General features: G+C 36.3%; 1 protein-coding gene across 1 annotated transcript; it reads left to right on the top strand.

Annotated features, from left to right (window-relative positions):
- The first annotated feature begins 12,588 nt into the window (after positions 1-12,588).
- On the top strand, positions 12,589-14,081 carry LOC149230251 (transcription factor bHLH36-like). Its single transcript, XM_089376021.1, has 3 exons — positions 12,589-13,204; positions 13,308-13,691; positions 13,788-14,081. The coding sequence occupies exons 1-3, from the start codon at positions 12,695-12,697 to the stop codon at positions 13,875-13,877; spliced, it is 984 nt and encodes a 327-aa protein (XP_089232147.1). The 5' UTR covers positions 12,589-12,694; the 3' UTR covers positions 13,878-14,081.
- The last annotated feature ends 1,528 nt before the right edge of the window (positions 14,082-15,609 follow it).

Raw genomic sequence — 15,609 nt, 5'->3', positions numbered from 1 at the left:
TTTCTATTTCAAATAAACCTCTGAAATGTTTGATTTAATGAGGGGTATTCATCAAGTAATACATCTCTTCTAATGAATATTTTGTAGGTAGTAAAATCCAAAAATCTATATCCCTTAACTACATCACCATAACCAACAAAGATATACTTGTTCCATCTAGGTTCTATCATATAATGTAAGTTTTTATGAGTAAGAGCATAAGCTTCACAACCAATATTTCTCAAATTTGAGTAATCACAAGGATGACATAATCATAGCTCTTTAGGAAGTTTACAATCTATTGCAATTGATTGTGACTGGTTTATTGAATAGCAAGTGGTAGTGACTACTTCTTTCCACAACTCTTGTTGCAAATTGGCTTTGCTAAGTGTGCTCTTGCTCTTTCTAAAAGAGTCTTGTTCATAAATTCTACCATGCCATTTTGTTGGGGAGTTTATACTTTGGCTTTATTACTTTTTATCCTATATTACTTGCAATGTTTTTGAAATTCCAAATATGTGAGCTTACTTCCATTACTATTCTTAAATATTTGATTATCTTACTAGTTCTCTTTTCAAACAAAATTTTAAATTTATACTGATACATTTCTATATTAATCATCTATAAATGTTAAAAAATATGATGATCCTCCAAAAGAGACTATAGGGGATGGCCCCTAAACACCTAAATAGATGTAATGTATATTGTGTTTACTTGTATGAGTACCTCCTTTAAACTTCTATCTAAATTTTTTCCAAAAATAAAATATTTTTCAAATTTAAGTATTTTAAATTTGGAGGTAAATTGTAGCTCATCGATACATATATCCCTTTCTCAATCATATGGCTTAATCATAGATTCCATAAATGAGTAGATAATTTTTCATCCTGAGGTAGCTCTCCCTCTTTATTTATTTCAGTACTCTCTTCCAACTTCTAAAGGATTCCAATCTTTGTACCTTTTATAACCACCAAAGCATCCTTGGACACCATCAGTGATCCACCTTCACATAGGAATTTATAGCCTATAAAATCCAAAACTCCCAAAGAAATTAAATTCTTCTTTATTTCAGGCACATGTATTATCTTTATTAATGTCCTTACAATACCATCAAACATTTTAATCTCATTTCCTTCAACCGCAACAGTCTTACCAAAAACATTATTTCCCATAAGAAAAATACCACCATAGCTTGATAAAAATAAAGCCATGTTCTATGTGGATACATTGATGTGAACCCCTAGAATATAATAACTATTCTTTATAGTATTGTGGAACATTACAAATATACAAAAGTTCATATACCATATATGGACTTGATTCAACTAGATTTGCTACAATTTTGGAGTATTCCTTGGATTCCTACCTCTTCCAACAAATATTTCATGTTATGTCTTTACTTATTATAGTACAAACAATTAAGTTTAAACTTCTTTCCTTGGGACTTAGATATTTATGTACCTCATTTTTTCTTCCTTTTTTCTCTAAACTGGCCCTAGCCACCATTATTTCTATCATAGAGGTTTCTATAGAAGATTTTATTTGTATCTCCTTAGAAAATAATCTTGCCACAACAAACTCATAGTTAAGAGTATCAATTGTACTAAATGTAATAGAAGTGACTAAGTTCTCCCAAGATTTAGGAAAAGAACACACTAATTTATTTGTGTGATCTTTCTCATTGATTTTTACATCCATACTAGTTAATTGACATATAAAATTATTAAATACATTTAAATGATTAACAATTTTGGAACTATGTTTTATTCATAAACTATACAATTGCCTCTTTGAGCAGATTTACTTTGTCAGTGATTCTATCAATTAAAGAAATTCCATTATGTTCCATAACCTTGTTGATATTACTTCTCCAATAACTTTGAAAATAACATCATCTACAAGACATAATTGAATGATGTTAAAAGCTCATACATCCAATTTTTTTCAATCTTCATTGTTTATACTCATGGGTTTCTTCCTCTTTCCATCCAATGCCTTAAGTAGTCCTTGTTGCACCACCAAATTCTACATCTTAGGCTTCCATAATTTAAAGTCATTCTTTCCTCGCTATGGTTGTGCACTAGCACAAACTAGGCCTCTGCCTTTTCTTGAAATTAGCTTCAACTTGTTCTACATGCAAATATAATGTGCACCAGCATGAACCAAACCTTTACAAGTTGAATTCCTTCTCTCTAACCTTACTCAATTTGTGACTAAGGTTAACGATGTGTCTAATACAATGTGTCTAAAACTAAAGTAGATAGCCTAAATAATTTCTAACAAAAATAAGATTCAAGTTCTCAATAACCCTTAAATCTAACCCTTATTTTCTTCGTATTTCATCAACTCAAAAACCCCTTAGATTCAACCTTTAGTGTGCATCCTCTCCACACCATGGCTTTACTTCTGTGAAAAAATATCTTTAATCATGACTCGAGCTTTTCCTTTATGGAAATCTTCAACATTGGATGAACCTTTGCGTTGTTTCACTCAACTTGGCTTTCACACTCTTTCACATTTGCTTCCTTAACACGTATTGGTATTTTAGAACTTAAAATTAAACACTAAATCATATATAAATAATGAAATAAAATAATACAAAAGAACTCATACAAGGTAACTATGTATATGGTAAAACCCTAATAGTGAATTTTCAAAAAAATTGGTAAGATAAAATTTGTTTTTAATGATATAATTTTCTTTAATTAACATTTCCATTTCTAATATAATAATAATATAGGGGGTTTCACTTGAGGAGCAATACCATACCACGTGGGTTCATATTGGGGGATATATATTGAGGAAAAACATGACAATATGTTGGGGGATATATAGGGGTAAAGGGTTTTTATATTGGTAAGTATAAAATTTGGAGATCAATTTTAAAGAAAAAATATAAAGGGGTATAAAAAATGGTAATAAAAAAATGGATACCTACAATATCTAATGGAAGTAGGGGTTTTTTAAATTGGAAGGTGTATGGGGTTTGAATTCGTAGGGGGTTAAATAATGTGATTTTTAGGGGTAGTTTGAATATATAGTCAAATTAAGGGTATTGTTTAATATGCCACGAACTCACATGATAGGTTAGAGGTTCATTAAGTGAAGCCCCTATGTAATAATATAACAATGATATTAATTATGTCCATAAATACCCTAATTATAAAAATTTTAAAGATTGTATTAAATTCCATTATAATAGTCCTCCTTAATGAAGCTCTACATTGTCGATACCACCTAAAATCTTAGTAGTCCTCCTGAGTGAAGCTCTACATTGTGGACTTTTTTTTCCTAACATGAGATTACCTATCTAAAATGGAATAGTATAGGATTAGAGGGGGCGAGGAAAAAACGCGCAGAAGGAGAAAACACAGTCAGGGTTTGAAGAGGTTCAGCGCCTGTTCCTAATGGAGAAACGCAGGGGAAGGAGCTCCCCTCCCTCCTACAAAAGTGTTGTTGCTAGTAGAGGCAAGTCCCCTCTGGGAAAAGTCAAAGATGTTGTGGAAGAGGAACAGAGTAATAATGGAAAGGAAACAGAGGGGAGCAGGCCCAAGGAAAATGTTAGCACTAAAGACAAGGAAGAAGAAGACAAAAGTCAGGACACAAGGAACAATAAACAAAAGGGACCGTGCAAACCCAAAATGGAGATTACTCCTAGAGTAGTGTTAAATGATCCTGCACTACGGGCACACAAGGAACATATGGGGACCTACACTATAATCTGCAAGTTTATGGGATTATGGCCCACAGAAAAGGCTTTGCATTTATGGATCAAGTATCACTGGAAACCCAAAGGAAGTATAGACCTGCATCTAGGGTCCAAGGGATTTTTCACGATGGTGTTCACAAACATCGAAGACAAAGATAGAATATTCAAAGGAGGACCCTACTTTTATGCAGCAACAGGCCTCTATATGCGGCCTTGGAAGATGAACTTTGTGCCAAAGTAGGAGACTTTCACTTCAGTACGGGTCTAGGTAAGACTCTATTCTCTTCCTCTTGATTATTGGCAAAATGAATCACTTGTTGATAGGTAACAAACTAGGATGTTTTTTCAAAGCTTCGAAAGCCACAAGAAGAGAAAAATACACTTCTTATGCTAGGATCTGTGTAGAAACGGATCTATTAGGAGCTCTTCCGGATGAAGTCATCCTAGAATTTTTTGATGAGGAATGGGTTCAAATAGTAGACTACAGGCATATCCCATTCAGATGTCGTAAATGCCATGAACATGGACACTTGTTCAGAGATTGCCCTCTTAGTCAAGCAGATAACAAGGGAAAACCTAAGGAAATGAAGGACACAAATAGCTTCCAGAAAGTTATTAGTAGAGGAAAAGGAGGCAAAAAGGGACCAAGGCAACTTTGTAATGAGGGGCAAAAGATCAGTGAAATAGGTATCAAGTACTGGAAGAAAATGTAGAAGTGGCAAATGAAGACCAATCTATGGGGGATGGCCCTAATGAAAAGGAAACGAAAACGAAAGTAGACTGTAACCAAACACAAGAGATGGTTAATAAGAAAGAAATTATATTGAGTGATACAGAACTAGAGATGGATCAGGAAATGACCCAAAGTGAAACAGATCTGGAAGATCATGAGCTTCAGGAAATTCTAGATAAGGAACATCTAGATCTGGAAGGGTTCTTGATGCAGGGATCCACAGGAGGGATAGACTCACTACCCCAAGAAGACTGCAACAAAATTCAGCAGCTATTCTTATGGAAAGCTCAGGAAAGAGGTTTAGATAACGAAAAAACCTTTGAAAAATAGGAACACAGAGGAGTGAAAGTAATGAAAACTACTCCAGGTTTAGCGACCAGAAATGCAGGAAAAAAGAGAGGTAGGAAAAAGTAGAAGGACCTCTTGATGGAGTGTGGAAAATTAATGATAGACTCAGGTAAGATGAAGGACCTAACCAGTTACTCATTTACAAATCTTTAAATATGAAGCTCACATCATGGAATATCAGAGGTCTAGGTAGTAAAAGAAAACAAAGGATGCTTAGTCATAGACTTAAACTGGAAATGCCTGATGTTATCTTCATCCAGGAAATGAAATGTTCCATCTAGAAAATAAAACAAATCCACAACAAATGGCTTAATAGATTTGATTTCCTAGAGGTTAAAGTTGAAAACACAGCGAGGGGCATTTTAACTCTGTGGAATCCAAAGAAAATCAGTATAATAGATGCAGAAGCATCTAGAAACTACTTATCAGTGGTCATTCAACCAGTGGGGGATATAAAAACCTTCCTGGTCACAAATGTTTATGGTCCTCAAAGAATAGATGACAAACTCAAATTGTTAGATTCCCTAATTGATCTCAGGCATAGACAGGCTGGGATTCCTTGGATCATGGGAGGGGACTTTAATATGATCAAATCTCTTTCAGAAAAAAAAGGAGGCACCAGAGCGCTCAACAAAGACTCCTTAGCATTTCAGACTTTCATAGATGAGATGAAACTGGTTGATTCAGACCTAAACAATGGCTTTTTTACTTGGAACAACAAAAGAGGAGGTAAGGCACAGGTAGCCTCTAAATTGGATAGGTTCATGATATCAGAGGAGCTTTTTCTTACAAATAAAGAAATAACAACAACAGTCCTTCCCTTTGGAGGTTCCAACCATTGGCCGATTCAGCTGGAAATCAAGGGTTTGATTTCTCCCAGGAACAAGCCCTTCAGATTCGAGAATATGTGGGTCTCCCACCTGGATCTCATCAGCAACATGGAAAAATGGTTGTCGGAGGACTTGCAATTCCAAGGCTCAAAAATGTACCTCCTTCATAAAATACTAAAGCATGTCAAGCTCAGGGTAAAAGAGTGGAACAAAAAGGATTTTGGTAACATTTTTTTGAACAAAAGATCATTGGAAATCAAATTACAAGAAGTCAACCAGGCTCTGATCAAAGATGGCTTTGACAAAGTCAAAAGTGATCAGGCTGATAAGCATAATCAAGAATGGGATAATTTATGCAAACAAGAGGAAACATTTTGGAGGAAGAATTTTAGGGTGCAATGGCTCAAGGAAGGAGAGCAGAATACAAGATTCTTCCACAGATCCACTATGGCTAACAGAGCATACAACAGAATCTCAACGATAAAGGATGAGAATGGATAGCTCCAGAACACCCATAAGAATATTGAGGCTGTGCTTGTTCAGTATTTTCGAAACATCACCCACGAAAAAAATCCAAATAGGGAACCTTCCATCAAGGAGATTACAAGGCATATCCCTAAGTTAGTGTCTAGAGAGGACAATTTTAACCTCAATAGACCTGTTACTGAAGAGGAAGTAAGTGACGTTCTCAAAGACATGAATAATTGCAAAGCACCAGGTTCAGATGGTTTCAATGTGGATTTCTTTAAAGCTTGTTAGAAAATTGTCAAACAGGACATTCTGGAAGTGGTGGAGGATTCCAGGTCCAGCAAAATGATCCTGAAAGCTCTCAATACTTCCTTCATCTCCCTAATCCCCAAGCAGGAATCGGCCCAAACTGTAGACAAATACAGACCCACAGCTTTATGCAATGTGGTTTACAAGATAATCTCTAAGGTGGTAGAAAATAGATTAAAACCTCTCCTTCCTTCTTTTGTTTCTAAGAACAATCAGGTTATGTGGAGGGCAGACACATCTTAAATAACATCATTCAGGTACCTGAGGTGGTCCACATGCTTACCAGTAAAAAACAGGCGGGGATGATCATGCAATTAGATATAGCCAAAGCCTATGACAAGGTCAATTGGATCTACATCAAAAAGGTTCTCACTGGTTTTGGGTTTGACCACAACTGGATCCGATGGGTCATGGCTCTGGTAACCTCTTCCAGCTTTTCAATTTTGGTGAATGGCTCCCCCTCAGAGATCTTCGTTCCTTCTAGAGGCCTCAGGCAGGGAGACTCTCTCTCTCCCTTTCTCTTCATTCTTATGATGGAGGGACTAGGAAAATCTATTAAGCATGACAAGGCAATGGGCACAATCAAAGGTCTTCAAGTTTCTAAAAATGGTCAAGCTCTGACTCACCAACAATTTGTAGATGATACCATGTTGCAAGGGCTCCCCACAGTCAAAGAAGCTTCTGCCTACAATCAAATCCTGAAAGAATTTTCTTTGGCCACAGGTATGGAAGTCAATCTTTCCAAGTCAAAAATTTTCTTCTTAAATACTAACATTGCTATTCAGAGAAACATTTCAAGAATTCTGGGTTTCCAAAGGGATTCCCTCCCCACAAAGTATTTGGGAATTCCTCTCGCAGACAGACCAATGCACAAAAGTATCTGGGAACCGGTGCTTAATAAATTGCAAGACAAAGTCAAAAAGTGGACCTTTCGGGTCTTGAACCTGGCAGGCAGGTTAGTTTTGACAAAGGCGGTCCTGCAATCGATCTCGGTTTTCATTGTATCGGCCCTCGCAACTCCCAAAGGTGTTTTAGATAAATTTAGTAGCATTCAACGAGATTTCCTCTGGGGTAAAGATGAAACTAAGAAGAAACGAGCCTTGGTCTCTTGGGACAAAATCTGTAAACCCAAGAGACAGGGGGGTCTAGGCTTGGATGATCAGGAGATTCTTAATAGAGTTCTAGGAGCCAAGCTTTGGTGGCGTTGGGTTCAAGAGCGAAAAGCATAGTGAGCAAGAATCTGGAACGAAAAATATACCAGCTCTTAGCACACTAAGGATCTAATAAGAATGACTGGTAATGTGAAAGGGTCTCAAATCTGGAACAGAGCCTGGGATAACAGAAGCCTTGTTCAAAATAATAGCTTCTGGGAAATTAGAGCAGGAGATCTTGCACTCTTTTGGGAAGACAAGTGGCAACAAGAACCAATACTGTTAACAGAGGACTTTGTTAGTCTCAAGCAGGAAACAGACCACCAAGGGTTAAACAGAGTCAAGGATTTCTGGGATTTGGCTTAGACCTCAGGAAAATGGAGAAGCTGGAGTAAACTAGATTACACAGATGATAGCCTCATGAAATTTAAGGCAGAGGCTCTTGGGCACTTGCTTAAACAAACGATGATTTTAACTACAGAGGGGCAGGATCAATTGAGATGGGGCAATACCAATAAAGGTAACTTTAATCTTAAGGAAGCCAAAAGTATTCTTCTTGGGCTTGATTACAGGGTTCCAGACAAGACATGGTAGCTCCTCTGGAAGCACTAAGGTTGGATGAAAATCAAGATTTTCATGTGGTTGGTTCATCATAAGAAAATTTTAACTTGGGACAACATACGAAAAAGGGGGGTTATGGGGCCTTCCAGATGTCAGCTTTGTGAAGAGAAGGAGGAGAATATGGAGCACATTCTTAACAACTGCTCTTATACTACCTGGTTATGGGAATCCTTCTCTTCCATTTTCCAGTGGTTAGACAGGGACAAAAGTAGTATCACTAATACCCTAAACAATTGGAGAGTAGACTTTTCAGAGAATGAGTTCATTAATCTAGCCTGGGACTTCACGCCAAGCTTCATTATTTGGAATGTTTGGAAAGAAAGGAATAAAAGGATTTTCAAAAGTGAAAAGTCCACCCCACAATGTCTTTTTGATCTTATCCTGAAACAACTTCGGGAGACTGTTAGTACCACTGTTCGCAATCTCCCCAAAAATCCCCCCTCTGTGTCTGAGCTGAGAATTCTCAGACAATTGGGAATGAAAGGGATTATTCCTCAAGGTCTTATCAGAAAGGACACAACAATGGATATAGGGAAGGAGTTCTGGCAACCTCCACCGAAAGGTTATCTGAAATACAACATTGATGGGGCTTCAAAAGGCAACCCAGGCACAACTGGTTTTGGAGGAGTTTTAAGAGATGAAGAAAGAAAAATTATATTTATCTTCCATTATCATCTTGGTAGAGCCACTAATAATATGGCAGAATTAATGGCTCTGGAACAATGTCTAGAGTTTCTAATCCAGCATCGTTGCTCAAACGTCATTGTTGAAGTGGACTCGAAGATTACTATTAACTCTGTGAAAAGAATTAATTGTGGTACTCGGTCGGAGAAAGTTTCTAATCACTAGAAACTACTCCTGATTTGCCAAAAAATCCAAGTTCACCTTCAAGGGTTGTGAACGGTGAGTTTCAACCATGTTTGACGTTCGGCCAATAAACTAGCGGACCTTCTGGCTAACCAAGCGGTGAACAATGCAGATAGCGGGATAGCGCACAAGTGGCGGGAGATTCCTCAAAACCGTTTAAAGGCTCTCTGTGAGGAACAAGCTGCAGAAGATAAGGAAATGTATCGTTATCGAACCCAAATAGCAAGCATGAATTGATTTATCAGATAGGATGGCTCTCAACCTTTTGGAATGCATTTGATAGGAAGACAAGCTAGGATTTGTCTCACACGTTACCGGAATCAGGTGAAGGGAAGCCTCAGGATCTCGGATGACAATTTACGAGATCACTTCTCAAACGAGCTCAGTATCGGGGATAGGTGCAATGGAAAGAATAGACAGAGAATGAAAATTAGTTTTCCGGCTGCGGGTATTCTCCCTCTTCCCACTTTCAGGACGAAAACCACGCTCAGGTTAGATCTTCGGTGATCGCTCGTCCCATGAGCAGTTTGTGGTTTTTTTGTTTTGGCAGTGATCCCATTGAGATTGCTACACGTGGACAATGGATGGACTTGAATACTGCCCTTGATCACACATTATTCTTCAGACAGTTTTGGGTGCGCGATATGATTCTTGGCCGTTGGATCCAGTAGCTAGGATCTACGGCTGAGAATGATTGTTTGGTTTTGTGGGCCCGATGGGTGCTTTGGGTTTGGTGGGCCCGGTGGGCGCTATGGGCGCTTTGGGTTTTGTGGGCCCTATGGGTTTTGTAGGCTAGATGGGCGCTATTCTTCAAACCTTTTTAGAGTGTCCTCTCCCTCCTTTTTGGGGGGTGGGTTTCATGCGATTGGAGTTTTTTGTGTTTGTTAGTCAGCTTTGGGGAATGTATCTGTACGGATGTTCCCTAGTGGGTGGGGGCTCTGGTAGCCTTTCCATGCCAGCTTCTCTTCAGATGGGTCTTTGACCTTGGCAAGGATTCCTTTTCCCGTCTTCTTGTTAAGTATCGGGTTGTTGTATAAATATGTAATTTTTCTTTTGATTTAAGGAAATAGAAGGATCTGTGCTTGCTTCAACAAAAAAAAGAAGCTCTACATTATGGATACAACCTAACATTTATCCAAGTGATAGATTTAAGAAGAAACTTTACCCTTTGCATGATGTTGAGGGGCAAGGGTCCTATGACTATCTCTACAAGGGACAAGCTTCAAAACTCCGACATATGCACCATCTTTGTAGATTGGGGCATTTGTGAACTTGTTCATTCTAGAAACTCGAATTAAAACTTATAAAAGTTGTAAACTGGTTCAAATAATATTGCTTTTAATTCATATAATTTATTTTGAAAAGAATAACTATTAATATATATTATTGTTGTGATAATTTAAATTATGTCTTAAAATTATTTGTTTGGATAAGAGTTTGTTTTTTATTTATTTAAGGTAATATGTTAATATGCCCAGATTTAAAAACATTTGGCCACAAAGAAATATTGCTCTGCATGGACCACTAACTAATAATGCTTGATAGTGTAACTTTCCTTAGAAACAATGAAAAATTAACTTACATTATTTAATAGATGCCAATCATATATGCCCCACTACCCATTGATAAATTTTCTCATTATATAAAAAAGTTAATTACTAAACCACCTTTAATAAATTTGAATTATTTTTGCTTTTAAAGAAATTTCAATTATTTTTCCTTTATGTCTAACCATTAATAAAAAAATAATTAGATTGCATTTTCATGTATGTGTCAAGGACACTTTTTATTATCTAAACGTATAAGAAATCAACCTCCTGTCTATTAATAGAATACTGGTTTTCCCTAAAATAGTGATGATTTCAACTTTATGTCATAATAATTTGCCAAAAATAAGTTTAAATGGTAGCACGTTTACACTTTTCCTATTACCTACAATCATAGCTATGTTTGACGCGGACCCAGAAGATCGTTGTGAAGATACTATCATGTGTTTTGTTTAATTGAAAACCGACTTATCTTTATTATGACCACTCATATGTAAGCAAATACCAAAGTTCCTGCCTTGGCCACGTCTTTATTTTATGACCACATCGTTGAGCCAACATGAGTGTGGTCGACGCTGCCCTGAACTTGTCTCTATGCCCACCAATCCCTTAACAATGATGGTCACATCAACAACTTTTCTGAGAGTTGAATGGCTGGTCGATTTTCTCTTAAATTGCATATTACTTATAATAATAATTATTGTCCCATCAGCTGTTCTGGGTACAGTTGAAAGGAACGAGAATCTTCTTTTATGATCTTTGACAGCCTTTCGTCTGAAGAAATATTTTTGTTAAAAAAATACTCTATCTTTTATTTGAATTGATACGTCACTGATGATGAATTAAATGAGGAATAGAATGGAAAAATAAAAATAAAAACACACAAACTAAATATATAACTTCCACTTTCCATAGAAAATTTTTATTAAATGTGCTTGGAGTATTTTTTGAAATTGATGTTGTTTGGATAGGAGTTGGTTTTTTTTTAAGATAAGAGTTGGTTTTTTCTTTACTTAAAGAACAAGGTTAATAATCTATTATCCAGAGAAGTGAAATTCTATCCATTCCAAGTAACTTAATATCAGAGTGTCAATCAACATTAATAACAAAAAATAGAAATGAAATGAATTTATTAATGGATGCATTCAAATACATAGGAGATGTGAAAATCTATTCATTTTGAGTAAATTTGTTTGAGAAGGTTAATTAATATTAATAAAATAAATAAATTCGTTTAAAAGGGTTAATTAATATCAATAAAAATATCAAATGATATAATTTTATTAATGGATGTTTAGTTTAAATAAAGAGAGAGATTTTTTTGGAAAAGAATCTTCGTTACAATTATCAAATTTTAGAATTTTAGAATTTTAAATGTTAGTGATGAATCCATTTCCGGAAAAGAATCTTCGTTACAGTTATCAAATTTTAGAATTTTAAATGCGAATGATGAATCCATTTCCATCTTTTATTCCAGAACACTTAAAATATTCAAACACTCTTAATTTCAAATCTTTTAAAAACAAATCACTAAATTCCAACATGAATGTCTTAGCCAGGTTTAATACAGTTGTCTATAACGCGACTTTTTGAAAGCCTTTCTGGCGGGTTTTTCCGGTCGAAATCCGGCAGGAATTTATTGGAATGGCAAGTTTGATAGCTAGTTTCTGCACAATGAAAGCGTCCCAGGGGTTTTTCAGGGTGCTGAATCCAAATATGCAGTTAAAAAACCATTTTAACTGCAACAAATCAAGATTTAACCTCAATTTCTTCCGCCGGATTCCGTCACCAGAATCTCCAAAAAGTCGCATTATAGACAACTCCTTAATATAATAAAAAACCTCTGAGAATCTTAGCCAGGGTTGACTTTTTTATTCACCCTTTAAAAAGAGAGTGTCACCACCCTGAAATCCACAGTGAAATCACTAAAAAATATAATGTTTAGAAGTTTACTAACTCCCTAGGGTTTTAATGTAATGGAAAATAGAACACCTCAACAAACCTGTGTAACATAGGAGATAAAAACCTCACACTAGCCTACCAACACAACGCGCATAAACTCAAACTCTAATTTATTTGATCAAGATTCGAACTGGGACCTTCTACATAACTGGCAAGCCAGAACTGATCGAATGCTAATCCTGTTGAAGGATCGCGGACCCACTGGCTTCCCTGTAAATCGCTGGCAAGGTTTCTTCCATTCTGGAAACCCTTGTACGTTTTGTCTGAACTCAAAAATGAACAGTACCGGAGCTTGGTTGCATTCAGAATTTCTTTCTTTCGACGATGTCATAGCCAAGTTTCATGTCGAAAGTCTATCGAGTTCCATTAATCCGTTTCTATCACCGCAGCCGCAACAAGTTGAGGATCCCCCAGCTTATGATACCCATCATTCCTCCATGTGCAATCTCGTCTCTAGCTGCAACTCTGAAACCCTAGCGTCCAGCGCCCTTTCGCACCCTCCTTTAATTGCGACATTCTGCGATTCCAGTCCACCAAATGATGATCAGGCTTGGAGTAGGTCGCCGCGCTCCGCCTCAGTTGACAAAGGGTATCGCAAACTGATAGAAAGACAGCGGCGTAAAGACATGAGTGCGCTGTTTGCAATGCTCAGATCCTTGCTCCCGCATGAAAATCTTCGGGTATGTTTTTCCTTTGGTCGATGACTAGGGTTTTCGGTATTAGAGACATTAATTGTACTCGCTAGGGTTTTATTTAGTGGAAATTTGATCTCGTGTTGCGCAGGGAAAACGTGCAGTATCAGACCAAGTCCAGGTAGCTGTGAATTACATTCGCCATCTACAGCATAAAGTTGAAGAACTTTCAACGGAAAGAGAAAAACTGAGAGCCAACTCTGACAAAAATGCAAAGGTTGCATTGGAGGCTGTGAGATTGTCCCCTAACGAGAAAGTTTGCAATAAAGCTCCGGCTATCGAAGGGTCGGACCAGGAACACCCTGTAGTGAAGATAAAATCTATGGGTTCAGTTGTGCAGGTCTGCACGAACACGTTTGTACATCAGATTGTATATTCTCAGCTTCTACTGGCTTTGGAAGAAAGTGGGCTTGAAGTTCTATGTGCTGCTTCTTCTGCAATTGACAACAAAGTCTACCATACCGTACACACCAAGGTAATACCCAATACTAATAAGTGGCAATGCTCCTCTTCTCTATGTTCTCTACCAGAATATAAAACACACATTTCCTGATATTTTATGATATTGCAGGTATCTGATCTTGAAAGTTTCAGAATCGACACCCTCGAACAGAGACTTTGGAATTTGATAAGGATCACCACAAACACTATGAGAATTTAAAGAACGTTGAAGCTGGTCGAGCCTAAAATATATTGTCGCATAAGTGAATTTTATTTTAAGGCCTGACAAGCTTATATTTATATGCATGTATCATTTATCACAAACTTTAGATGTGCTTGGCTGCTAAACTGAATGACAGATTTCTTAGAAACGCATACGGAGTGAAAGTTGAAACGATTACGAGAAACTGTTATTAAACTTATATGAAGGTATTATGACTTTTGTAAAGAACTTTGTACGACACAAATACCAGTTAATTTGCTAACTAAAATGTTGAATGGATAATTTCTTTCATTTGTAAATCTTTATAGAATAGTTTTGGTTATTTATGGTCCTGCCAAGACCAGGACCACCAATGACCAGTGATGAAAGCAAGTTTCTATAACCAGTGATGAAAGCAAGTTTCTATAGGAAGCTTCAAGGCATTTTCAAGAAGCTATCTTACCGGTCATCCACACAAGCTTCTATAAGAAGCCTCAAAGCATTTTTAAGAAGATTAGCAACCATGATAAGCCTAAGGACATTTTGGAGATGGTCAAGCAACTCAGTACAGACTAAGCGATAGGTTTACACATGTTACCCTATCCAAAAGAATTCACAGAAAAGAAAAGTAAAAAACGCACATATACAAGTGTACATGAAAAGGAAAAGAAGAAAAGAAAAGAATAAAAACAGACAGTAGCTTGCATAAAAATGAATCTCTCTTCTTCAGTGATCAAGGAGATTACATGCACATCTAAAATAGACTTCAGAATAGAGCGTCAATGGACATTACATCTAGGACTATCACTTAGTTATCAAACTCCAATTCTCATTCATTGTAGTTATGGATTAAACAATCGGTTGTCTAGTTTGTCTGGTCATGTGTGTCAGTTTCTATTTTTAAGTTGCAAATAATATTTAAATTATATGAAAGTTTCTAATGATGTAAACCAATCCTCAAAGTTTACATAAGAATTAGAAAGGCAGAGAAATCAAGAATATTAAAGATAAAGATTAGTTGAAAGTTTGTTCAAGAGATTAGTATGAGCTTGCTTGAATATATATCTCGTTATCATATATTTTTTTATGTATATTGTAAAATAAAAATTCATAATGCCATTTTAATTTAATGGAGTTTTCAGGAAATTATACTAATGGTAAAATAAATACATAGAGTTTTCAATATGAATTAGAAAGGCAGAGAAATCAAGGATATTAAAGATAAAGATTAGTTGAAAGATTGATAAAGAGTTGAATATGAACTTGGTTGAATTAAAAATATCTAATTATCATATATATTTTTATGGTTATTGTAAAATAAAAACGCATAATGCCAGTTTAATTTAATGGAGTTTTCAAGAAATTATACTAATTGCGCAATAAATACATAGAGTTTTCAAGAAATCGAGTTCTCCCAGATTTCTTGAGTATAAATCCCTATCTCCCTACATAGTTGTTTATTGAGTGTAAATCCCTATGTCCCTTCATAATTGTTTATATGTATTTCTTGTTTGCTAACGAATCCAGCCATTAGTATCAAAACATTGATTTCATGTTAGGGAGGTCTGCCTGTGGTGAAAATTGTAGAAAAAAAAAGGAAAAAGAAATAAACCACCGTGAGGAATAGAAGAACAATTATTGTGCGGGAGAAACCAGCAATTTGTTCTGGACGCAGCGAATGGCATATATCACTTATAACTGCTGTACTCAATAATAACTCGCACAATGAACTGCTGGTCATCTAATTTTG

The sequence above is a fragment of the Pinus tabuliformis genome, chromosome J (assembly GCF_031772625.1).
Source record: "Pinus tabuliformis cultivar Carrire ecotype Pingquan chromosome J, CPIR1, whole genome shotgun sequence".
In the NCBI taxonomy this organism is placed as follows: domain Eukaryota; kingdom Viridiplantae; phylum Streptophyta; class Pinopsida; order Pinales; family Pinaceae; genus Pinus; species Pinus tabuliformis.
The sequence above is the reverse complement of the archived record's forward strand: the minus strand, read 5'-3'. Positions and strand labels throughout refer to the sequence as shown.

Excerpts from the sequence above, each read along its gene's own strand:
- LOC149230251 (XM_089376021.1), top strand. The coding sequence starts at position 12,695 with ATGCTAATCCTGTTGAAGGATCGCGGACCCACTGGCTTCCCTGTAAAT. Across the intron at positions 13,205-13,307 it reads TCCCGCATGAAAATCTTCGG|GGAAAACGTGCAGTATCAGA; the intron begins GTATGTTTTTCC and ends CGTGTTGCGCAG. Across the intron at positions 13,692-13,787 it reads ACCATACCGTACACACCAAG|GTATCTGATCTTGAAAGTTT; the intron begins GTAATACCCAAT and ends ATGATATTGCAG.